The sequence below is a fragment of the Simochromis diagramma genome, unplaced genomic scaffold (assembly GCF_900408965.1).
Source record: "Simochromis diagramma unplaced genomic scaffold, fSimDia1.1 OVJJ01000205.1, whole genome shotgun sequence".
Classification (NCBI taxonomy): Eukaryota; Metazoa; Chordata; class Actinopteri; order Cichliformes; family Cichlidae; genus Simochromis; species Simochromis diagramma.
The window spans coordinates 16191560-16216691 of NW_024386782.1; the positions used below are offsets into that span (position 1 = coordinate 16191560).

The window sequence follows — 25132 nt, forward strand, 5'->3', positions numbered from 1 at the left end:
ACCTGTAGCATTTTTATAAATAATACCAACATGGGCTTATTAGATCATACAACAGTGCCACGTGTCTGAAATACACATGATACTCAACCCTGTCTGTTCACAGCCACCTCTGGTGTGACTGTTTTCATACCCCCGACACTACTAGTCAAAAGTTTGAACCCACCTCCTTACATAGTAGATTCTCAATGAAGACATCAAAACTATGAATGAACACATTTGGAATTTAGTAATCAAAAAAGTGAAACGACTCAAAACAAGTTTTATATTTTAGATTCTTAAAAATAGCCACCGTTTGCTTTGATCACTGCTTCGCACACTCTTGGCATTCTCTTGATGAGCTTCATGAGGTCATTGCCTGAAATGGTTTTCCAACAGTCTTACTGGAGTGCCCAGAGATGCTGAGCACTTGTTGGTTCTTTTGCCTTCACTCTGCGGTCCAGCTCATGCCAAACCACCTTGATTAGGTTTAGGTCATGTGACTGTGGAGGCCATACGGCGCAGCGCTCAGTCACTCTCCTTCTTGGTCAAATAGCCCTTACACAGCCTGGAGGTGTGTTTGGGGTCAGTGTCCTGTTGAAAAATAAATGATGGTCAAACTAAATGCAAACCGGATGAGATGGCGTGTCACTGCAGGACGCTGTGGTAGCCATGCTGGTTCAGTGTGTCTTTAATTTTGAAGAAATCCCCCAACAGCAAAGCACCATCACACCTCCTCCTCCATGCTTCACGATGGGAACCGTGCATGTAGAGAATATCTATTCACCTTTTCTACATTGCACAATGACATGGTGGGTGGAACCAAAGATTTTAAATTTGGACTAATTTCCAAAGCACAGATTTCCACTGGTCCAGTGACCATTCCTTGTGTTTCTCGGCCCAAACAAATCTCTTCTGCTCGTTCCTTTTCCTTAGTAGTGGTTTCTCAGCAGCTCTTTGACCATTTGTTTTTACTCGGCCCTGAAAATATTAGAAATATGGTATCCAACCAGATTCTTACTCTGGATGGCATTACCTTGGCCCCCAGTAACGCTGTGAGGAACCTTGGAGTCATTTTTGACCAGGACATGTCCTTCAACGCACATATTAAACAAATATGTAAGACTGCGTTCTTCCATTTGCGCAACATCTCTAAGGTTAGAAATATCCTGTCTCAGAGTGACGCTGAAAAACTAGTTCATGCATTTATTACTTCCAGGCTGGACGACTGTATTTCATTATTATCAGGATGTCCTAAAAACTCACTGAAAAGCCTTCAGCTAATACAAAATGCTGCAGCAAGAGTCCTGACAGGGACTAGAAAGAGAGAGCAGATTTCTCCTGTTTTGGCTTCCCTTCATTGGCTTCCTGTTAAATCCAGAATTTAATTCAAAATCCTGCTCCTCACATACAAGGTCTTAAATAATCAGGCCCCATCTTATCTTAATGACCTTGTAGTACCATATCACCCTATTAGAGCGCTTCGCTCTCGCTCTGCAGGCCTACTTGTTGTTCCTAGAGTATTTAAAAGTAGAATGGGAGGCAAAGCCTTCAGTTTTCAGGCCCCTCTTCTGTGGAACCAGCTTCCAGTTTGGATTCGGGAGACAGACACTATCTCTACTTTCAAGATTAGGCTTAAAACTTTCCTTTTTGCTAAAGCATATAGTTAGGGCTGGACCAGGTGACCCTGAATCCTCCCTTAGTTATGCTGCAATAGACGTAGGCTGCCGGGGGATTCCCATGATGCATTGAGTTTTTCCTTTCCAGTCACCTTTCTCACTCACTATGTATTAATAGACCTCTCTGCATTGAATCATACCTGTTATTAATCTCTGTCTTTCTTCCACAGCATGTCTTTCATCCTTTTTCTTTTCTTTTTTTTTTTTTTTAAATCTTTCACCCCAACCGGTCGCAGCAGGTGGCCCCGCCCCTCCCTGAGCCTGGTTCTGCTGGAGGTTTCTTCCTGTTAAAAGGGAGTTTTTCCTTCCCACTGTCGCCAAAGTGCTTGCTCATAGGGGGTCATATGATTGTTGGGTTTTCTCTGAATCTATTATTGTATGATCTACTGTACAATATAAAGCGCCTTGAGGCAACTGTTGTGATTTGGCGCTGTATAAATAAAATTGAATTGAATAAAGGCCTGATTCACTCAGTCTCCTCTGAACAGCTGCTGTACAGATGTGTCTGCTACTGGAACTCTGTGTGGCATTTATCTGGGCTCTAATCTGTGCTGTTAACTTGCGATTTGTGAGGCTGGTGACCCAGATGAATGCATCCTCAGCAGCAGAGGTGATTCTTGGTCTTCCTCTCCTGGTAGGTCCTTGTGTGAGCCAGTTTCATCGTAGCGCTTGATGGTTTTTGTGACTGCACTTGGGGACACATTCAAAAGATTGTTTATTCATACAAACACAGAAACACTAAACTTTTGAACAAAAAGGTGAGACACGTTTGGAATCTGAATATTGCTTTTATTTAAATACATTAAAATTTTGCAATGTAACAAAACTATTGGCATATGAAATTCAAACACCATTTAAACGAACAAAACATGGCTCACTTCATTTTGCTGTGACTAGTGTCGGTAACACTAGGTTATTTTACTCCGCTCGCTGTTGCGCATCATTACCCTCCCCACCTCCCACCCCACCCTCTCCCACGTCCCCATTTACACTGTTCACAGACTATCTTACAATAAGAGTGCTGAATAAAAATGAGGTAAGAAAGTGGTTTGAAGATTACAGATCATGCAGAACATGCTGAACAGCAACAAAAATATTCTGTGAAGGAGGAAGTAACAAATGAGAACCAAGGGAAAAAAGAAAAAAAAGAAAAAGAAAAAGGTGTGTGTGCATTTCAAAATAAATTTACACAGCTTTGGATCTTTGGTTACAAAGTACGTTTTTTCACTACTGCCACCGTGCCCGTGCCCCCACCCACCTACCCCGCTTCAGGAAAACCAATGGAGAACTAAAATGTGAGTGAGTGAGGGGACGTGGCAATACTAATTCACCTTTGCCTATCAAATTTTCACCGGAGGCCTTAAGATTTGATATCGGTGGGTAAAAGTCCATCATGCTATACAAAAATATACACTCAAACTGGATCTGGACTTGAGCTACGAATTGGCAGTTGCAGCCTTAAAAATCTGGGTTAGTGTTAAACATTTGTCAGAATTTTTCTCTGTTTGTCGGCATTTCACAAATATATAAAGCTGTTGTCTGGGATGTGTGGCCAATCTGTTCAAACACTGGGGAAAAAAAAAGCAAGAGAGGAAACAAGTCGTTGGGCTCCTGTTAAATAGGTTTTGTTGTTTAAATTGTTCATTTATGAAAAATAGCAGCCCTGTAATAAATAAAAACAATTAACAGTAGAACTCAAAAGAGTGATGCAAGAGTTGGACTTAGTAACGGCAGCGGCGTGGCGCTCCGAGGAAGAGGGAGGAGGAGGAGGACACAAAAAACAAAAAAAAAAACAAAACCCAAAACACTCCCAGTTTTTTCTTTACAACATGAAACGGCAAGGCTAAAAATACCCCTCCCCTTCAATCATCTCATTTAAAAAAATAATCGCTCTCTTTTTGACAATCACTCCCCATCTGTCCGGCAAACCCCTCGCTTTCCACAACAACAACTACTGGTTTCGGGTCAGGTCACAGGTTGGTTTGGCTCGGGCCCGGTCCAAGAAAAGACATCCTCTCTACAAGCCCAGCTGTTAACCAATCTGGGAATACAGCCAAAATGGAAAAAACAAAAGAACCAAAAAGACAAAACAAAAAACCCTCAACCTTCCCCGACTCTACTCTGAACACTTTGTCTCAGTCCGTCTGTTGCACTCTTGATGATTGCATTAACACTGGAAAGGCCCACAGTACAGATGCATACACGCACACATTCTAACACCAATTCACAGTCTTGCTTCCTCACTCTGACACACACACACACACTCGCACAGAAGCACTGTACTCTTTGTGGTCAAGCTGGTGGCTAAGAAGTTCTTTTTAAATTTCACATACACTAATTGTAATAAGTTGTAGAGAAGATGCTGTTCTGCTTTTCTTTTGTTGGTTTTTGATGCGCTTTCAAGCAGAGGTGACGTTGGGTTGCAGTTGTTGGCTGGGATCGAGCTGCGGCTGAGTCTGGAGCTGCTGGGGTTGGGGGTGGTGCTGAAGCTGGGGGTGCGACTGCGACGGAGGCTGAACTTGAAGCGGCGGCTGGGCTTGCTGCTGAGGCTGGCTGAGTCCTGGTTGAGAAGCCGCGGCGCCCGAGCTGCTGGTCGACTGGGTGGACAGCTGAGACAGCTGCTCGCTGTTGGCCAGAGATTTCAGCACGGCGTTCTCCCTCTCCAACACAGAGTTCCTCTCGTACAGCTCCTTGATCTGCTCCTTTAAGACCTCCACCTCTTCGCGCACTGCATACATCAGATGGCTTTTCACCAGGTCCTGAAGGAGAGCAGGGGGGAAACATGAAGTGGGAACTAACCAGTGGTAGGAGCCATTATCTTATTACATGTATACACTCTCTACATTGAACTCATTCCTAAGCTTTTAATTTAAAAGAGAAGCATATATGATTAGTGGTAAAATGAATACTCACCATAGCCTGTTCAATTTTATTATCAATGGCAACAACATTGGTTCCAGAGGCACTGCAAAAAAAGAAAAGACCGATAAAGTACAGTTACACAAACAATCGCATCATGATTACTTTCTATATTTGACTTCTTCCTGCTTTTGTGTTCCCAAACACATCGGAAACATGGAAAATACTGACTTCTATTGAAATGGACACAAATACTAATCCAACTTGAAATAAAGCAGAACCCCAGATAAAAAGCGAAACCAGATGACACATTGGTGCTCGACCAGTCAAACAAGGCGCCTCAGGCATCTAGGTCAGATCACACAAAAGCACCAGTCACCACTCTCACATCTACGCCTGGCCACCTACAGGAGAAATGACACGAGACCGGGCCCCGGCAACAGGCTCAAGTTTGTTTGAATGATGCATCCGTTTGTTTAACAGCCATGATGACTGGACCGTGCGGATAAATCTCCAAAAGGCAGCTGCCAGCTAACCCCACCGCTGGAAACAAATATTCATGCACTCAGATTCACATCAATGTGTAGCTATGATTAAGCGCTATTTAGTCTGACTCCTGTAAATCCATTACAACGTGAAGACACAGCTACAACCACGCGGGGAGGAGGAGCGGCGCTCTTACGTGCGGCGTGTGCGGTAGGAGGGCAGCGGATCGCAGCTCGCGAGCCGGGTCGGGTCCCCGGGGCAGCCCGGTGGTTTGTAGGAAAACGTGCACGGCATGGCGCTGCTGGAGCTCCACCGGTAGCAGCGCACAGAAGGTCATCGGTGCCTACCGGAGGCGGTTTAGCTGGGCAACTGTGACCGCATTTAGAATAATGAAACACGAGCCGATGGGAGGAGAAGTGCGAGGAGCTGAAGGAGGTGGGGACACATGTCTGAAATTATTTCTGGATCTTATGGCTTCATAGTGACTGATAAGTGCAGCGACTGTACTCGGCAGGGCTACGGGTGAAAGTTAAATGGCCGAGGTGGAACGTGCTTTAAAATATAATTTTGATCCACTGCAAGCTATACTTGCTGATCAAACCGATTATCCCCCACTGTTACATCCAAATGTTACAGAGGCAGCTATAAGCAGGCATATGCTGTGTCTGCAGAATATGTGCAACAGCTGCACAATAACCCAGTTTTCCTCTGGGATTCACCTCCCCCATCCACGTTTGTTCCATTAACTTTTTTTAATATCTTCCATCTTGCTCATGGGAGTAAACATATATACTGGTTTATTGAGAACATTCGAAATATCGCTGAATTATTTAACTGTGGATTGATTTACAGACATTACTATCACTGAAGTTATCCCGGTGATCAGTGATAAGAATAAGTAACCAAATAAGGAATTTATTTCTATTTCTTATATATTCAGTTAATGATGTTTAAAGTTTCTAATAATGAGGTGAGCTCTGTGCCATATGAGAGGCATAAACAGGTCTGGCTGTTTGTGGGAGGGAACCAATCAAAGTTGGCCTCATCCTTAAGAGGAGCTGAAAATGGTGAAACTAAAAAATGCAAACCTGCTCTAGCTGAGTCAAACAATATAAATACAGAAAGTAGAAATTAGCACTTTAAGAAATCAGTAAGATGTTATTACATACTTCCTCCACCAGGGGGACATGGTGAGCTTAGCTGTCCAGCTGCATATCTTCTAACTCTGTACTTTGGTGAAAAATCTTATTATAGCAGTGTTTTAATTTTTAATTATCACTTAGTGTCTTAGTAAGATTCCTGATCTCATAAACAAACAAAAGGATCAGTTCAGCTGTAATAAGATGCAGATTTACACCTGCAACAAAAAGTATGAAAAAAATCATTGCCACCACGCAGTACTAAGGTGCCTTCAAATACATGTAGACTCCTACTGTTGTTCTGTTCCTCTACATGTAACTAGTGTGGGTGTGAGAGGCCGGCAGAAAGACTCGGATGATCTTTATCAGCAGGCTGTATTGTGGAAGGAATGTTCCCCATACTCCTGCTGCTGGGAAACACCGTCACTCACACCCCTGTCCTCCACTCCTACCTCTGGTCACTGCCAGATATGATAATGTCAAACACCACTTCCAAGCCAGCATGTCACACAATGACGGGGAAAAAAAAAATGCAGATGTTATGAACAAGATGCACATGGTGCCATCATGGCTAGAGGCGCAGATCACGCCCATCACTTCACGAAATACAATTCAGCACTCGCTCATTAACGTCTCTTTATGTCGTTCCCTCAGACATTATGTGACCCCCACCATGAGTGCTTATACAACCAAAACACTTTAAACAATGAAAAGAACATCAGCTTCACCCAGTACCAAACGTGTCTTTAATTTAGACGGGGTGCCGCGCTCAGGACCTCCTATAGCTTTCCTCCCTAACAGGAGTTTTCAATAGGCCTGTGCCTAGAGGAATCTCTCAGTCTATAAAATACTGAGCCTTAATGGACTCGCTGGGTTACACCCTTGTTGCTTCACCAGTGGTTTTCAGATAGTACAGCAAACAAAAACATGCTCTGCTAATAACAGGATCACACTCTGCAGCTGCACATGTATAAATACAGGCTTGTTTGAATCTGTTAGAGCCCAAAGTTTGCTTATACCCACGCATGAAGTTCTACTTTTGAGAAAGACAAACGGCAGGATTTGAATTGGACCAGCTTGGACCAGCCAAAGACAAAATAAGAAGAGCCGATATAATCTCTTAAAAGAAAAGCAAGTCAAGTTGATAAAACTGAGGCCTCATAAGGTTTCATCAAGATGTGAAAAACTGTAAATGTGACGGGGATGAGACAGGAAAACGAGGACAGATGTTCACAGCTAAGGCCAGATGCTTTGTGGATTATACAGGATACAGTAGATTTCCATATTTCTGGATAAATCTACAGTTAGGGTGGAAACCTGGGTCCAACCCTCATGTGACAACTCACATGGCAGAACAATTGTTAATGGAGGGGACCATATTGTGCAAATTCTATCAAAACTGCTACAGATTAACTTCCAGCCTGGTTTCAGCTCTACTGTAATCCAAGGTTAAATGTGATACTCCTCTGTAGTGCCTTTAAATGACCTCATTGTAATTAAAGCAGGGGGGTATGAAGCATTTTCTCCTGGGGTTTCCTCCAGCTGGTTTCAGAGAGCTGGGTTGAGACTATTGTAATCAAATCAGAGAATAAGACGGCTGGGAAAACTCTAAAAAACCCCATGTGCACTGTCAGGGGAAACATGTGACAAGCCAGCAAACTGTAACTATGGAGACTGGAAAACATCAATAATACAATCAACCTTTATTAAGAGTCTGTCAGAACAAGCGGGTAAATATGATTCTATTAAGTCATGATGGTTTGGGCAGCTCCTCTCGACTATGACTGGACATACAGACTGAAGCAGGCGTGTATAAAAACTAAACAAAAAAACAAAACTCTCACAACAAGTCAAAACCATATTAGGAGACCATCTGGTATTCAAAGTAACACTTCCAAGAACAACTGGCACTGAGGGAGGGAGGGAGGGGATTTTTGGTTTTTGGGAACTGCACCATCAGTAGTGTTTTGGAGCACTGGTACGAGCTCTGCTGACACACATGATCTTGTTTAAGTCTCTAGAGCTCCTGTGAAAGCCAAGAACTAGTCTGAGCGCCTGACTTTGAACCAAATCACGTTAAATGCTCGGCGGAGCCGCCTCCTCCGTTTCGACAGCATTACAAAGCGAGCACTGTACGACCGCTGATGTATGTGGGGTCAAATCCCGGAGGCCTAAAGGCTGGGCTCAGATGTAACGGCATGCTAACGAGGGTCTGAACTTACTCTGCCGCTGATTATACAACCGATCGCTCCTGTAAACTTCACCTTCTACACCAACAGGACTGAAGTTTATAAGCTCCCGGCAGAAGTTTGCAGTTTCCCTTACAGTGCTAGCTGTAAAACAGGAATGCCAATAAAAAGTCCATTAGAGCTAGAGAGGTTTACTAGCACCAGGGCAAGTGGAGCGGCGGGCATGCATAAGTCATCTGCACATCAAATAGTTGTCATTCCTTCTCCCTGAAAGAACTGCTGCCATATTTAAGACCACTAAGTTTCCTTCAGCAACATTAGCAAAAAAAAAAAAAAAGAGACATGATGATACAAGTTTAGAGCTTGGGGGGTGAAGTCGAGGCCGATCACGTGCCCAAGGACAACAGGTGCACGGGACAATATTCTCGTGTCATGCCCGCAAGATGCCCCCAATTTAAAGGGGGAAATCTGTGTTCTCTTTCTAAGCAGCTTGGTACTGCAACCACACAAATATTTACTTTCATTTTTATCACAGACCTGTGAACTTCCACAGTTACATTAGACAGCTGTGTCTGTAGGAAGGCAGTCCGCCACAGAGAACAAAATGAGGAAGTGCTATAATTATAACCAAACAGCAAGCCTCAAAACTCGAGCATGGCTTTGGTGTAATTATGAAGCAGCAGTATATATTTATTACCCAAGAAAGCTGACGGGCTTTATTTGGCTTGGTGGTTAACAACATTTTTAAAAGTGTTGATCGATTTTGGCAGCATGCAAAAATAAATGAACACATATTGGGTCATGAATGGATAATGATACCAGGAAGTGTAAATATTCTGAACCAGGTCTGATATTTAAAAAAATAAAAAAATAAATAAATTAAAAAAAATTGACAGCTGACGAGATGTTTTTCTTTTTAAGACATCCGGTTTTTGTTGCTCTCTTTATCTGTAAATGTCGTTCTATTTGCTGATAACTCAACAAGGTTGATATTGTCAAATGTATCAGTGTGTTTACCCTAATATCTGTATAATACACCCACAGGTCTGACAGGGGTCAATAGGTGCCTTGCCTTTAAGCTCTTCTAAAACAGATTCTTCTGGAAATATAAAAATATATTAAAGAAAAAAGTAAACAAAATGAAAAACCTGGCAGGAGACAGAGGCGACCCTACATGCGTTCTTCTGTTGGGAACATGTGACCCATGGAGATGATCAAATGGGTGAATTTCCTATACAACTGATGTAGATCTACTTTGGGGAGGTTTTTCAGGTTAAACAGGCCTCCACACAGGAAGCATTTCCACCATCGCCCTTACGACTGACATAAAAGGCTCTGGTTGGCTGGGTAACCCTCTACCACCCCCTCATATGTCAATCGCGGTCATTGGTAGTCACGTCAATCACTTGCCAAGAAGTTAAGAAGTTTACTCTGAACCCTCCTAAATTATGTTGCTGACCGTCTTTGGCCTGAGTGCTTCATATGTAAACGGCCCTTTAAAGCAGCGGTCCCCAACCCCCGGGCCTCGGACCGATACCGGTCCGTGAGTTGTTTGGTACCGGGCCGCGAGAGTTGAGGCTCAGGTCTGAAATGTATGGTTTTCAGGGTTTTTAAATCGGTTTTCAGCGTTATTTTGTCATCGTTTATATCGTCAACTCTGTTTTCCTGGGTCTTTTCACGTGTGTTATAAATAAATCTTTTTTTCGGTACCGGTACTAGTTTTATTTTGTTGTATTTATCCGCGACACCTTAAAGGCCGGTCCATGAAAATATTGTCGGGCATAAACCGGTCCGTGGCGCAAAAAAGGTTGGGGACCGCTGCTTTAAAGTACAAAGCAGAGTTATGGTAGGGTTACATATGTTAGGGAAGTATAGATGAGGCAGTTCTCTGTAAACAAACATGAAACGGCTGGTTTCACTTCTATACAAAAAGAAATGCAGGAATGATGCTATGATATAGCAGACCATGTGGTCTTATTCCAGCGGATGGGTGTCATCATTTCCAACACACGGGTGAAAAAAAAAGACCTTCAGGATATTCATTTTTCACTCTCTACGACTTCATCTGGTCGCCTCACACATCATCCCAAAGCAACCGTATAAAAGAGACGGATCACGTGTCAAACGGCCATCGCCCAAATCTATCAAACAAAACTTTGGTTATCTTTGCATCCAAGGAAACAAAAGCAGTCCTTGATGGGACAATGTATCCACAACAACGGCGCTCCAAAAGAAAAAAAAGAAAAGAAAGAAAAAAAGAAAAAAAGAAAAAAAAAAAGAATGCATGGGGCGAAACATTTGTGCCATCTTACACTGCTGCTGCCTTCAGCCAAGAGTAGAAATCACGTGCACGCCACGCAGCATTACACTCTGGATAACACCACCACAACGTTGATCTATCTTTTCAAATTTAAATCAAAGCAGCTAAGGCGCCAAAAGGGCTGACATTACTGTATATGTGCGTGCATGAAAGTGTGTGTGTGCGTGCATGTGTGTGAGCGAGTAGTTCCTCAGCGGCTGGTTGTGTGTCAGCTGTATATTTCTCTAAAACAGTTTCATTTCCTGTCACTGAGATATGGTTTCATGTGCTTCTCTTTTCATTTTTGTAAATGGCATCAGAAAAATGTTCGCCCCTCCGATTGTCTCGCTACGCCATCTACTTACCTCGCTGTCATGTAGGAAATGAATCATTTCATGATGAATTTAAAATGTAACCGTGAATAAAAAACCATTTGGCAGGAAAGAGTGCAGAAAGAGCGCACTAGAAACCTGGCTTTACTCAGGTTCATATTTAAATCCAGTGTTGCAGAGAGCATGCACACACTCTTCACGCCTTTTTTAGCCACTTTAAAGCTGAAACAACAAGTTTAAAGTATTTTCATTGGATTGTTTTCATAGTTTGAGGCACTTTCTAAGAATTAAAAAAAAAAAAAAAAAAAAAAAAACTTCGCTGAACAGGGAGTCATCTCTGAGCCACCAGACCAGTTTACTGCTTTACACAAACTGTATGCATGTTTAAACCATGAACATCAGCTTAAAAGTCCTATCAGTCTGCAGAACTGCTCTGATCGAGTTGTTTCATGTTCTTTGTTGTCACTTCACAATACTTTAAACCGAATGACATTAAGAAGTGTCAAGCGCTGTTAGATGTATTTGACGTTTGAGAGCACAATATTGCTCTTTAGCATTACAGAAGAAGGCTACAGTGTGGACATCTCCATTCCTGTGATCAACAAGTGTGTACACTACCAGACTATCCTAGAGTTTGCACTACGAAACACAGTCAGCTGTTGGATTAATAGTGGCCGACTGGAAAATTTCAACGTCCCCCACGAAGACCTTTAATTGGTCAACAGATTTATAATCAAACAATTCATCAGTGTAGGACTGAAAATACTGGTCAGATAGTTTAACAATATTTTTTTAATCAACGAGTTAAACTTGTTTATAATCCGATTAACTGATCGCTCGCCTGCCCTATTGGACTCTGTTCCATTATTATATATTATTGTTGGTGGCCAAACCTATGAAAATAACACCCAGGCAGTAAACAAAACCACATTTTTAAGTGACACACACAATATATGACATCTTAAAAGGAGACTGCGTTAATTTGCTAGTGAGAAGCAGTGGGAAAAATAAATAAATAACAGAGAGCGAAGAGATGCCGGTTGAGAAATCTACTGGCTAATCCTGCGCTTGCAGCCAGGCTTCGTTTCCAAACTCAATCCATGCACGTGGAAAAAGCAAAGCTCGCTGCTACTGAACACTGCACACACAATGTTAAACTCTTGCAGGCCTGCCCGGACCAATCCAGTACTGTACCTATCAATGTGCGCCTTTGAGTCTCTTAATCTGCTGCCAGACTGGAAGGCCTGGTAGAAAGCCTTGGAGGGATTCCTGTGTCAACCGCATTCAGGGAAGAGAGAAGAGACAGAGACAGAGTGAAGAGCTGCGACAGTGAAAACAGACTCAAGTTTGACTCCTACAAATGCTTTCTCACACATCTTCAAAACTCTCTAGCAGTAAACATGACTAGAGTTAAGGCTCTTAGTCTTAATGGGAAGATTCAAAGAGAGTAAAGCAAAGGTCTGAGGTCTTCAATTAAACACAGGAAGTTATGTTCAAAGGTGGGGACAGCTTCAAACACATTAAGGACCTCTCTCCAGCTTTTAACCGTCAACATGCTGATCACTCAGTTGTACTCCCTGATTTCACCCTCAACTTGTACTCACACACACACACACACAAGTAAATATCATTTGTCTTGGATATTTGAACGTCACTGCAGAATTGTGCATGTACGGACGAGGGATGGTAAGAATATTTCATATATTTTAAACTCAAATGACTTGCGCAACTACTTCTAGTTCAAAAATATATATGCTTTTCCTTGATGATATATAACAAAGGTTTTGGAATAATTAGGAAAATTAGCATTTTTAAATAGCCTTTTTTAAATCGGGGCTTCATTTAGGCAAGCAGAACAGACATCTGTATTTCTCAAAAAACCCTAAAATAACTAAATAAAACAGATTTTTGAGTAACAAGGTAACAGACCACATTAAGCAGACTATCCTTGCTTACATAAGCATCTCCTGGAGACGATTCTGAGCCAATAAAAACCTGACAATGCAGTTTCTATTGCCAGAATGCACTCAAATGTTTTCTGCCAACTACCACTGACAAACAAAAACACAAACAACAAAGAAACACATGACTACTTGCTACGCTGCAGATCAGAAATAAGGGAAGTGCAAAATGCTAAAATGTTAATTTAAATAAATATCTGTTAGTTGCTTAGCTTCTTCTCACATTATCTTTGAACATATATCCAGTGTAAAATTAACGTGACACAATCTGCAACTGACACTGATAAATGTCCTTGCAGTTGCTAACAGGCCAGTATCTTTCCAAATGGAGGATATTGACAGACACCAAACGTTTGGCCAATTTATCTTTAGCAATGCAGCCGTAGGAGAGTAGATGTGACGGGAATGGTGAGCATCTTCCAAGAATGGCAGGGATTCCCAGTGAACAGAGTGGTATTTATGGCTAATGACACTAGAAAGCAGTTTTCAAATTCTGCTGGTGGGAAGACCTTTAAAAAATGTTTTTAAGAACCTTAGAAAAAAAACAAAAAAACAACAAATTTTATAGACACACAAATACACGAGCACAACTGCTTTATTGCTGGGCTGATGTTATCTGTATCTGCATTTACAATGGCCAATAAATGAACATTTAAAAATGCAAAAAAGAGATGCGAGAAACACCCTTCAATCATGTCAGGCGTATGGATACTGCACAGACAGCCCACCAGGGGGCACTCTACAAATTTCCTCATGTCAAGACGTGTTTGAAATGCCACAAAAACGACTGTAACCGAGCAGAGATGGGCAATTTTTAGAAGAACCTGTTAACAGTTTGTGTCTAAATAAATAAATAAATAAATAAATAAATAAATAATCGGCTGATATGACAGAATATTGATTTTTTTTTTTTACATGATCAAATATTGGTATTGATGAGGATGAAGCTGGATCTTTTTCCTGATCAATTCCTGGTTAATTTGAGTCAAATACAATCACATTACTCAATTTCACTTTACCCCCCATATTCCTGGTGACTAGCTACAAGTACACTGTGTTCTAACAACACATGCATGAGGGGAAGGCAAAGGAAATCCCCGTACCCCCCCCCCCAATCCCAACACACAGACACACAGATATACTTCATTTACTCTCAGTCTGTGCATTTTAAGACTGCTTCTTTCTCACATTCACACTAACACAAATGCGCACTGACTGCACGTGCACACACACGCACAGTAAAGTGTAGATTTACAGCATGTGTGTGGATATTATAGCAGCCAAGGCTCTTTTCCTAGAAATTTCTGGCACAAACTGCCTTTGTCACATTACCTCATGACTTAACACTCTCACTAGCTCTGGCTCTGCTTAATATTACTTTGTGGCCTGCAAATCTCTGTACACACATACCCACACACGTGTGCCAGGCACGCCTCCACAGGAAAACCTCAGTTTTTCAAGGCTAAAGCTCTGCACAAGTCCTGTATCGACTGAAATCAACAAGGTCAGATGACTTGGAGTTGGGTAGCCTCTTGATGAATGAGGTAAGACCCAGAAGAGTCATCATTCTCTGTCTTCAAGTAGCAAACACTCGACTCTCAAAGGCTGTCTTTGTCAGTCTAAAATGCAACATGTCAATATCCCTTTATGAAAGCTGCTCTTTGTAAACCAGACAGTCACCGTGTTCAGCAGCTGAGAACATGCGGCCTCCTCCATAAACCCCAAAATCCAGAGTGTGTGTGTGTGTGTGTGTGTGTGTGTGTGTGTGTGTGTGTGTGTGTGTGTGTGTGTGTGTGTGTGTGTGTGTGTGTGTGTGTCATACAAAAGGAGGGAACACATAACCCAACAGATGTGCACACACAATGAAAATACCCCCCCCCTTTTTTTTTTAACCACTCTCTGAGATCCCAAGGTTACCTGATCGAAAAAAGAGAAGGTTGCACATGCTCAGGCTTTGCTCGAGACGACCCTAAAGCTAATGTATGACCAGGCAGCAGAAAATAATCTGAAAATAACTCCTGGATGCATTTTTGCTGGTTGATGTCACACATTAAGCTGGGGCATGACACATGGATTTTTTTTATTTTTTTTTAATCTCCCCCCCCCCCCCCCTTGTTTCTGCAAACCAGTGGTTTGCAGGTTTAGGTCACGGTGTTGAACCTCTTAATAACCTTGCTAAGTAGCTGAGCATGTGAAAAACCCACAACAGCCTTAAGTGATGAAGCAAAGGGGGAGCGGGGTAGGAAGCTTGAGTTGGAGAGCGAGAGCATGCAGAAGTGCAGGAGGAGAAAATATCAAAGAGCAAAAGTGTGAGAGGGAAACACGAAGACTACAAAAGGTGTCAACCTAGATATTTTCCTCTCCAGTCAAGGTGTTGCAGAGGCGGCATGGTTCACTCAAGGTCCCCCTCACAGCAGAAGCACCAAAACTTCAAACCGGGGCCAAATGAGCTACAGAGTTTTACAAAGGTGGGGAAGTTTGCTCTTCTGTTTGCAGTGCAAATCATCCCCTTTCTACCCTCCATCAAAAACATGGCCATTGGATGGATAGAGAGTGTTTGAGTTTATAAAAAGGGGGCTGAGGGATCACTAACAAACTGGTAGTGTTGGTACTAAGTGGAAAGGTAGAGTAATCTGGAGGCAAGTTGTGCACAAAGAAGAGGGAGAGGCTATAAGGGGCTGTTGAAAGCTCTCATTGTTGGTGCACATGAGGAATCAGGTTTTCAGCAAAATCCATATATCTGCCACACAGCACAAGTAGGTCAAAACTATTTAGATTTCAGTGGCCTCGTGAGATTTCTTTCAGCAGGTTTTAGGTTGTAGTCAAGGGAGATGGAGCGCAAGAAGGACCCAGAGCAACTGCACGATTACAGCAGAGCTACCAGAGGAGACTGGAAACCTGGATTTTAGCGTTCAAACTAATTTATAACCTCATGTTTAGCATAGCAAAACTAGGTAGTTGCATTTTTTTGATCTTGGCCTATAGTTCCCCAAAATGTCACTCCTTTTAGGGCACTCCCCCAAGAGTAACCGAACACTTTTAAATCTGCTTTTATCAAGCTACTTTTAGAGATGCGAGGAAATAGCACATTAAAAAATAAAACAACTTTTAGTTCCAGAGTCTAGTTCCTGGTATTGGATGGAGCCTTCCGAGTATCTAAACATATCCCATATGCGTAGATCTTAAAGTGGATTGTACAGTTCATGTATCCAGTTTCTGAACCACTTATTCAGCTTAGGTTTGAGAGGCGGGGTACACCTGGACAGGTTGCCAATCATAGAGAGAGACAAGCTTACACACACTTTAGAATCACCAATTAACCCAACAAGTATGGTTTCCTTCCACAGCCCAGAGACAGAGCACCCAGAGGAAGCCCATGCAGGCACAGGAAAACATGAAAACTAAATTGTATGTAGTGGAAAATAACTGACAGCAGCAGTGAATAGATATATGTGTAGATTAAAAGACTTGGGCTAAAAGAAGCTGGTATTTAATTGACCAAAGAACAAAACTGCTTAAAGACTTTTTCAATTATTGTGTCACTTGTTAATGTTTTGCTTTCCACAAGCAAGATAAAAAGAACACTGTGAGCTAAGCTTATCTATAACACAGTACAGCACATCCCCAGTTAAACACCGGACCAACTTGGTGAAGCTGTTCTGCTTGTGAGAAAAATGAAGAGCTTCAGGTGGGATGCAAATTAAAAACTGAGTCCAAAATACACAACCCCTCCAATCTTATCAGTTCTTTTTAATCCGTACATGCCTGCTTCTCTAATGGCTGCACACATAAAACTGACATTTTGCACGCCCGAGTCACATGCTAGCCTTCTTTCTACACCGGTGAGACTGACATAAGAAGACAGTTGCATTGTTTCAGATAATCCCACTGGTCTCAAAGAAAAAAAGAAACAAAAACACAACCTGTCAACATGGATTCTGAGCCTCTACACCTGGGGTGGAGGGGTGGATGACTGCAGCAAAACCTACAGACATACTGACTAATAGTGCCGGTCAAACTAGAACAATACACCCTTCTTTTATAAAAATAACTCAAAGGCTGAGATTAGGCTGGGGTCATAGAGGAAGAACTTGACTAGTGCACACAGAAACACACACCTAAAGCTGAGGCTCCATTTCAATATTTACAGCCAGAAAAAGAGAGTATTACATTGCTGTTAAATGCAAATAAAGATACTTGTAGATCTACTGCTCGCTGCTGTACAGCTCAAAGGGTATTACAGCCGAAAGGCAGATTAAAAACTTTCATTCCAATCAAAGCCAAAGATGTCTGATTTTTTTTTTTTATAAAAGTGTTGACTTGTACCTCAGTGAGGCACTGTGGATAAAATGTACCCACCAAATGTCATATGATATGACCAGGGAGCCCCAGTGCGGAAGCAGGGAGTCAGCTAAGGAATATTAAATGAATAGAAGGTGGAGAGCAGTGTGAGCGACTGTGACTGAAAACAGGATACAGCAGTTAGAGGAGAGGTCAGCGATGGGAGGGAAAGACCCTGTGGTACATGCTGTCTCTGTGTCACACTCACTCTCACACACAGAGCTACCACTTCCACTATGACTAAAAATGAATAAGCAGTTCTTATCCACGTCCACCCCCAGCATGGATACTTGTGCACACATACGCAAGCGCTCATGGAGTCCAGCCATCCCCTTAAAGACACACCTCTTATCCACCCACACGAGCACAGTCTCTCAATTCACTGTGGCAGTAACTATATCGCAAACCTGGACTCCCCTCCTCTCTCCTACCTCCTAAGGAGTCTGATCTTACATAAGCTCCCGTTATGTGAGGACAATAAACCATACCCCCCCCCCAGCATGAGGCTCAATTACATACAGACTTCAGTTGCAATACATTTATGATGAGTTTGCAAAATAGCAGCCATCCCCCCCTCTGTGAGTACGGCAAAGACATTATGGCAATCCAGAAATGTTGTTTTATGCTTTCGGTTGTTGAAGCCATCTGGGAAACATTAAGCTGAGAAAACCATATTCTAAAAATGAGAACAGCATCTTCAGTCTCTAGTATATATAGCCATTGTTTTATTTTAATTACTTGTGAGCAAAACTAAATGGGGGAAGGAAGCTATGGACAAATGTAAGAGTCTTTCCAGTTTCTGCACTATGAAGTCTATAACCCTTTAAAAGATGCAATAAATACTATGTAATGCATGTTTTATTGGGAGGTGTTATTAAGACACTTGATATTAACACTCAGCATAAGAAAGAAAGCTGCCATTACTAATAAAACCTTTAATGAACTGCATGCATAAAAATCATACATACAAAAGACCCTGAACTTTTGTATACATGTTACACATATCTAGTACAAATGGATATATTAAGATGGCTAAGGCCCCAGTCAAACCCATCAACAATCAGTGGTAACTACAGGTCAGGAAAGACGTGTAGTCCCTGATTATAGTCACAGTGAAACTGACTGCTAAGCCCCAGTCATGCTGACCTAGAGGTCAATCAGTGCCCCCCTGGTAACCACCTGTACCTAAACAAACATGTGTATTCCATGACCAGTTGGTGAATAGTTGCTGTCAATCGCCAGTGTGACATTAGTCACAAAGAAGTATACGTTACTATACTGAAAACCACCTTGTGAATGTCTTCATCTTGTTTTGCTCTGCTCTCTTCTTTCCCCCAACCCTCAACTGGTCGGGCTGGATGGCTTCCCCTGCTCAAGCCTGGTTTCGCCAGAGATTTCTTCCTGTTTCAAAGGGAAATTTTCCTTCCCACTAGGGCTGCTCAATATATATTGGATAACGATATAAAAACGTCTATCATTTCATTTTACACTATCGTTTGTTTCGTGGTGTCGCAAAATAAACTGTTTACAGCAATATTTTTTCATCGTTTTGATGGTCACTGTAGTGGCTATATTCATTTCTTAAAGTTCTCTCTTTCTCTCATATTTAATATAACCACACTACAGACGGACAAGCGCCTGTTTTTATGCATTGTGGTTAGCAACAACGACGGTAACGCCATCGCGTGTCCGCTTGTTTATGTTCCACATAAACCTTTCACAATAAAGCTCAAGATCCTGTTGAGACTTTTCAAAATAAACTGAATCACGTGAAAGAGCAGATTATTTACAGATGAGAAGTAAAAAAAGAGCCGTCAGGTGCTAAAAAAATAAACCTTAGACTCAAACGTTAGAACAGGCTTTTCCCCCGCAGCACGCCGTGTAATAAATACAAAGAAAACGGCGGCTGTTACAACTTATGTCTAAAAATGTATAGTTTCATGCATCGGTTAAAACACTCGACTCCAGCTACATGACGCGCAACTGGAAACACTTCCCGCAAGTCGAGCTGCCCGAGATTCACAGAATTTACAGAAAATGTTACATTTTTGTGATTTATATCGTTATCAGGACGATATAATTCTTATATCGGGATATGAGATTTTGGTCATATCGCACAGCCCTACTTCCCACTTTCGGCAAGTGCTAACAGGGGGTCGTCTGATTGTTGGGTTTTTGTAATATTGTAGGATCTTACTAAATAAAGTGCATTGCAGCAGCGATTGATGTGAATTGGCACTGTAACTGGACAGTTACACCCTGCCTTTTGTTGAAATGAATGACTTATTCCATAGTGGCCTTATCATTTCTGAGCTACCATTAGCTAGCGCTGCTCACTGTTACTGCTGGGAGAGGAAGAGAAAGCACTGAGGATAGGCACTAGGGAGTGAGTTTTGTGCAAAAATCTGTCCAAAATACCTCATACAGCAGGCACTCCACAGGGTGAGTCAACCAAGAGAGTCGGGAAAGGTCTCACTTTTTTCAAACTTATGCTACAGTCTGTTTATTTGGCAATAAAAAGCCTAATTTGTGTCTACAGAAAAAAAGAGAAAGTTTAATGAGCATGAATTTTCTCGTTTTGTGACACATGAGTATGGAGAGAAACAAACAGTGTAGTAGAAATGTAGAAATTAAGAATGTAAACATGTTTTTTTTTTTAAGCTAGGGGAGGGAGGTGTGCCAGGCATAGCTAAAATGCCTACTAAAGAGAGGCACAGCAGGTTTCAGTACGCAACTTCTTCCTCCTCTTCTGTGCTTAACTCAGTTGCTGCAGTAAAGGAATGTCATTCAACACTTCATCTGTACGTGAGCAACTGTCATGCCTCTTCTGTCAGTCAGAGGGGCAGACAGCATGCTGACCACACCAACAGAGAGCAGTACGCTAGCCGGTGTTTTGAATGACTTACAGATGAGTGTGAACCCTTACTATGAAACATGTATGTTTGCTCCTGTCCAAAGGCTCTAAACAGAACAGGGTAATTTAGCCTAAACTTGCATTGCAAAAGAAAGAGGCCATTGCGTGACAACGCACAGTTGGTTGACACGCCCCTTTGTGAGGTCTCTTATCGGCAAAACAGGGGCACAGTGGAAAGACTACTGCTCAGTGTCCGATAGTGCTTGGCTGTCGTAAGAGACCCCCGCTCTTATCACCCTGGGAGCTCGGTCTTCTCACAAGCAAACTATAGGTGCTCCAAAAATCCAGCGCCTGAAGAGAGTGACATTATCACAGACATTAATAACCTTTGAAATGTCACCTGATATTAAAAAAAGTGCACTCAAAATAACTGGCCTGTGGTCATTACAACTTAAACAGATCAAGTGAAGAGCTGAATATAAACCTGCGAAGCTCATCTCCCTCTCAGGGTGCGAAAGACTTTCAGGATGGACACATACTGCAGAGATACTGCGTGAGACTGATAAAACAAATCTTAAGTTGTATGATTTGACTTGCTGGTTGGACATGCTTATATGAGTCAAAAGCTGACATGTATGTCTCATAGTGGCAGCTAAAGCGTTTGGAAGGCTTTTTGAGTCCAATTGCAATCATTTGCATCAAGAAAATAAATTGTTCTCGATGTCATGAGTGATATCTGTGCAAATGTATTTATGTTATTGTGTGACACGGACTCATCAGTATCTAGTAAGATAATCTCCAATGTCCATTTAGAAATAACATCCATAAATAATTCAAAAATGATTTATAAGTGCCAAAATGTAAACAAATAAAGGATTTTTAAAAAATAAAACAAAATAAAAGCCAGTCACAGAAATGACAGAAGTCATCGAAGCACTTTAAACTTCCTTGAAGTGCACATTACAAACTGACACTTCAACATACAGCTCGAGAGGAAGAAAGAAAGTAGTGCCAGTGCTCTGCAGGCTGCGTATCCTGTCTGGTCTACATTCTGGTACATCTCTAAGACTGTAAATGGAAACCACTGAGAGATTTCAGGCTTTAAATCATTTCCGCTCATGTGTGCCATCTACTACTGAGAGAAAGATCATTTCTGGAAGAGATGCAAACTTCACGTACTCCTATTTTTTTAGTTCACAAATCAAATCATGCGCAATTGTGATATCTTTTGTAGATGACATTTGCTTACAAAGAGACTCCTTATGTGACACCACATGAGTGGAAGACAGTACATCACAAATTTAACAATGTAAATGCCCAAAACGTCTCTAAACATTTTTAGTGAGCAGTACCTGGTGGGGCTAACTGTAGCAATGCCCCCCCAAAAATGCATTTAAAAAATAAAATACTCTTCATTATGTTTGTATCAGAACGGATTTTCTAAAACAGGGCCTGACTTAATAAAATCTGCTGTACATGTGCAGTGCAGCCACAGTTAGCCTGGCTAACTGAACACTGAACTAACCTTACACATAGTAGCAACCAGCAAAACATCTGTGAGGTTTGCAGCCAAGGCCATCACCTCACACACTGTCCTAGAGGGTGATAGCTGGAGTAAAAGCTGGAGACCCACACGTACACACACACACACCCTTACACACAAGGAGTCACAGAGTCACTGTGATACAGGAGCCATGTGTATTTAACAAGTTGTTGCTTGTGCTGGGGAAGTGTGCTACACTCCACTGACTGCTTTAGGCCCCAATATTAAAACAGCAAACATATTTCCTTCCTGTGCGCCACTACTCTCTTCCTCGTCATACTCCCCTTCCTCAATACCTCCCTGAAACTACGGGGAAAACCCTGTCCGTATTAACAAGCACACAGTGCTGCTGTTTGTTACGGCTTTTCATCTTTCTGCAAATGGCTAAACGTGTGACAAACTTCTCCCCTGCTGTGGAATAAATTAAGCATGTTTAGTCCTTGCATGGTCATTGTGATTTTTTGAGCTGTGTTCATTATGGGTAGTTTTAGAGAGGATCAGCAGTGATGATGTGAAGCTTAACAGGGATAGGGATATTAATATAAAGACTTGGAAATATATTACCTGTCCTCCTCCCCGTCGACAGGTATGTGGATTGCAAATATGCTGTTGACAGTCGGAGTGGTGAGCTGCAGGCTCTCAGGCATGAAGGGCTTCGCTGGTTCCTTCACAGAGACAACTGGAGACTGTATGTTGATGATTCCATCTGACTTCCTCCCACCACCAACTTCCACCTGACCAAATGCAGTCACTGGGAGGCCCTGTGGCCCCAAAGCCCCTGCAGTGTTGCTGTGGGCTATCTGACCTGGAGGCAAACTCGGGGTTGTCACATTTGGCTTTGCTGCACTGGAGGCACTGGGCACAACAGTGGGCACAGTGGGGGGCACACTGGAACTCACTGCAATGGCAGGCACGTTTTGTACACCAGAGGATGGAGGGTGGCCGTGGGGTTGAGGCTGTCCAGCGGTGGCATAAAGATTCACAGTCTGCTGCTTCAGAGCAGATCCACCAACCAATACGGGGCCTCCAGCAGCTCCCATCCCTACAGTCTGCTGCTGCAAGACAGTTGGAGCTGGCTGTCCAGCAGGTAGAAGTACTCCTCCTACTGCTGCTCCAGAAACATCTACAACCTGACTTGGCGCAGATGTCCCTCCAGAGGCTGTAGGCATCACCGAAATGGGTCCTTGTCCCTGGCTGGACACTGGGTGGGGCTGGCCTGAGGCAAGCCCTGGTGGCAGGGGTGCAGAGTGGTGCTGCTGATAGTACTCTGCCTGGTTCTGCATCAGTCCAGGTGATTGGCCGGCCAGGTGCTGGCCCACAGGAAGCTGTTGTTGCTGCTGCTGCTGCTGAGGAGGGTAAGGACTTGGTTGGACAGAGGGAGGCATGATGGGAGACTTCTGTATGAGGACACCGGATTGAGGTGGGCCGTTTTGCTCGACAGGCAGCAGGTTCTGTGGAACAAGAGGCTGCAGACCTGCCACTGCTGGCTGAGCCGGAACAGCTGTAGGCCTGGAGAAAGAACTGTGCGTGACCGACCCACTCACACCTTGTTGGCGGGCGCTGTAGTTTTGATGGTGGATTTGCTGCTGCGGTGGCTGCGCCTCCACCGAGTGCACACGACTAGAAGAGAGAGAAGAGTCCGCCATGGAGCCCAAGCCATGACTCGAGGGCGTTGTTGAGGTTGCGGCAGATCCTCCTGTAAGCCCGAGCCCACTGTCTCTGTCTGCAGCAGGGTCCAGTGTTGTGTTGGCATGTCTCATGCTATCCACAGTCCGACCAACAACAGAGCTCTCAGAGTCCTTCTCATAAAACTCCGTGCACGTCCACCTGCCTCGCCGAAACGGTTCTCCAGTACCATGATCAAGTTTAATGACCCTGAACCGCGAGGAGCAACTCACCGTGGAGGTGGCAGGAGGTGGAGCTGAACTGGGCACTGCAGCAGGTTGGGATGTGTTCACTGACGCACTCGCTGGCCCAGCGCTGGCTGCAGAAGCAGGCTGCTGCTGCTGCACTGGCCCAGCCTGAGTGATAAGGGGTAAACCAGCCCCAGCGCCAATCCCCGGTGCTTGCTGACCACCTTGACTCGAACCAGACACTCCCACTTTTCTGAAATCCCCAGAGGGATTGCTTGACAGCGCTGACAGCTGACTGGCATGAGGTACGCTTGATGGTGGCATCACTCCGACCGCCTCTGGCTCCACAACATTATTCAGAGCTTCTTCGGATGAACTTATGTCACACGCAGGCTCATAATCAGCCCGTGGCATGTCGTAGATTTCCGACGACACGTCCTCAGTCCGTGACTCGTCTGGATCGTCCAGACTCTCCGTGTCGTCGGCGGCACCTACAGCCGCCACCTGGGCCTGAGTCACACTTGTGATCTGAAAGCAGCTCTTTTTCTTGGCCGGCATTTTCGACATATTGACAGCCTGAATCCAAGTCCCGTATGGCTATGTTTATCCTCAGTCAAAAAGGGGCGAGCTGGCTGCAGCTTTTAAAAGCTTAGAGCATAATAAGCAGCAGACCTGGAGCTAGTTTTCCTTTTAGCCTACCTAACTGTAATCAAGATGTATCTGCGCCATCCTCTTCCTCTCTCGGACTCCTGTTGCGTTTCAAGAGCTCATAACGCAATGCCACACTTCGTGTCGTCTTGTCCAGCAGCAGGGCTTCAGACACTATTACCAACAGCCCGTGCGGTGACCGATCCGCGGCTTTCGGCCCGCTAATGTCCCGGTTGTCCAGTTGTCGAACGGCCGTTGTCGCAGAGTGGGCTGCCCAGCTGTAGGGGCTACTTTAAGCTGAGGAGGGCCCGTAGCCCTCCACTCACTGAGCTAGCTAACAATTCAAGCCAACTGGCTGCTGCACACTCCCCCTACGTCGGAACAAGTATGTGAGACATCCTCCCGAAAGCGGCGCTGCGTAGCCTCTCGCTTCACCAGCTCAAAGTCATTCGTTGTCGACACTCACTCCGTCGCTGACTACGGTCGAGGGAGAAAGGGGCTCTTAAATATGACGCGTTAATAAAAAAAAAACAAATGATATTCTAAACAGCGTCTACAGTTGCCTCCCTCACTCAGTCACTCTTGACAAGATGGCTATGTTGTGTGCGACCGCGCTGCATCGTGGGTAGGTAGTGAGCGCAAAAGACGTTTACGTACCAGGCTTTTGAGAATCCATCCTAATGATGCCTTCACGGGCCTTCGGAAAAAAACAAAAACAAATACGTTCACAACTGCACGCACAGAAAGAGTAAAAAGAAATGTTTTAGACATTTGTTTTTAGACTACTCATTAGAGTAGCACTACCCCGAAATTTTTGTCGGGGTAGTGCTACTCTAATGACTATTTAACTTTTTATATTCTATTTGTCACTATTCAGACAACGGATCTATTTGACCGATTACTTTGGACTGTGGAAAACTGTGAAACGTAATTCAGCTCATAATTTCCTCATTATTAGTCTAGCTGATTATGC

General features: G+C 43.3%; 1 protein-coding gene across 3 annotated transcripts; it reads right to left on the reverse strand.

Moving 5' to 3' along the window:
• Positions 1-2423: 2423 nt before the first annotated feature.
• On the reverse strand, positions 2424-24802 carry LOC120727777 (TSC22 domain family protein 2-like). Of its 3 annotated transcripts, XM_040022265.1 has the most exons (4): positions 22223-24802; positions 12154-12228; positions 4569-4620; positions 2424-4414 (listed from the first exon to the last, which is right to left on the reverse strand). In XM_040022265.1, the coding sequence occupies exons 1-4, from the start codon at positions 24076-24078 to the stop codon at positions 4055-4057; spliced, it is 2343 nt and encodes a 780-aa protein (XP_039878199.1). In that variant the 5' UTR covers positions 24079-24802; the 3' UTR covers positions 2424-4054. The 3 variants fall into 3 exon arrangements, with proteins under 3 accessions (XP_039878199.1, XP_039878200.1, XP_039878201.1); XM_040022266.1 differs by lacking the exon at positions 12154-12228 and having other exon boundaries at positions 22223-24801; XM_040022267.1 differs by lacking the exons at positions 2424-4414; positions 4569-4620; positions 12154-12228 and adding an exon at positions 19909-20466 and having other exon boundaries at positions 22223-24801.
• Between the last annotated feature and the right edge of the window lie 330 nt (positions 24803-25132).

Bases quoted from the DNA above. Each gene is read 5' to 3' on its own strand.
- LOC120727777 (XM_040022265.1), bottom strand. From the start codon at position 24,078: ATGTCGAAAATGCCGGCCAAGAAAAAGAGCTGCTTTCAGATCACAAGT. The intron at 12,229-22,222 runs GTAATATATTTC...CGGTTGACACAG, and splicing joins GTCGACGGGGAGGAGGACAG to GAATCCCTCCAAGGCTTTCT. The intron at 4,415-4,568 runs GTGAGTATTCAT...GCTCTCCTTCAG, and splicing joins ATAAAATTGAACAGGCTATG to GACCTGGTGAAAAGCCATCT.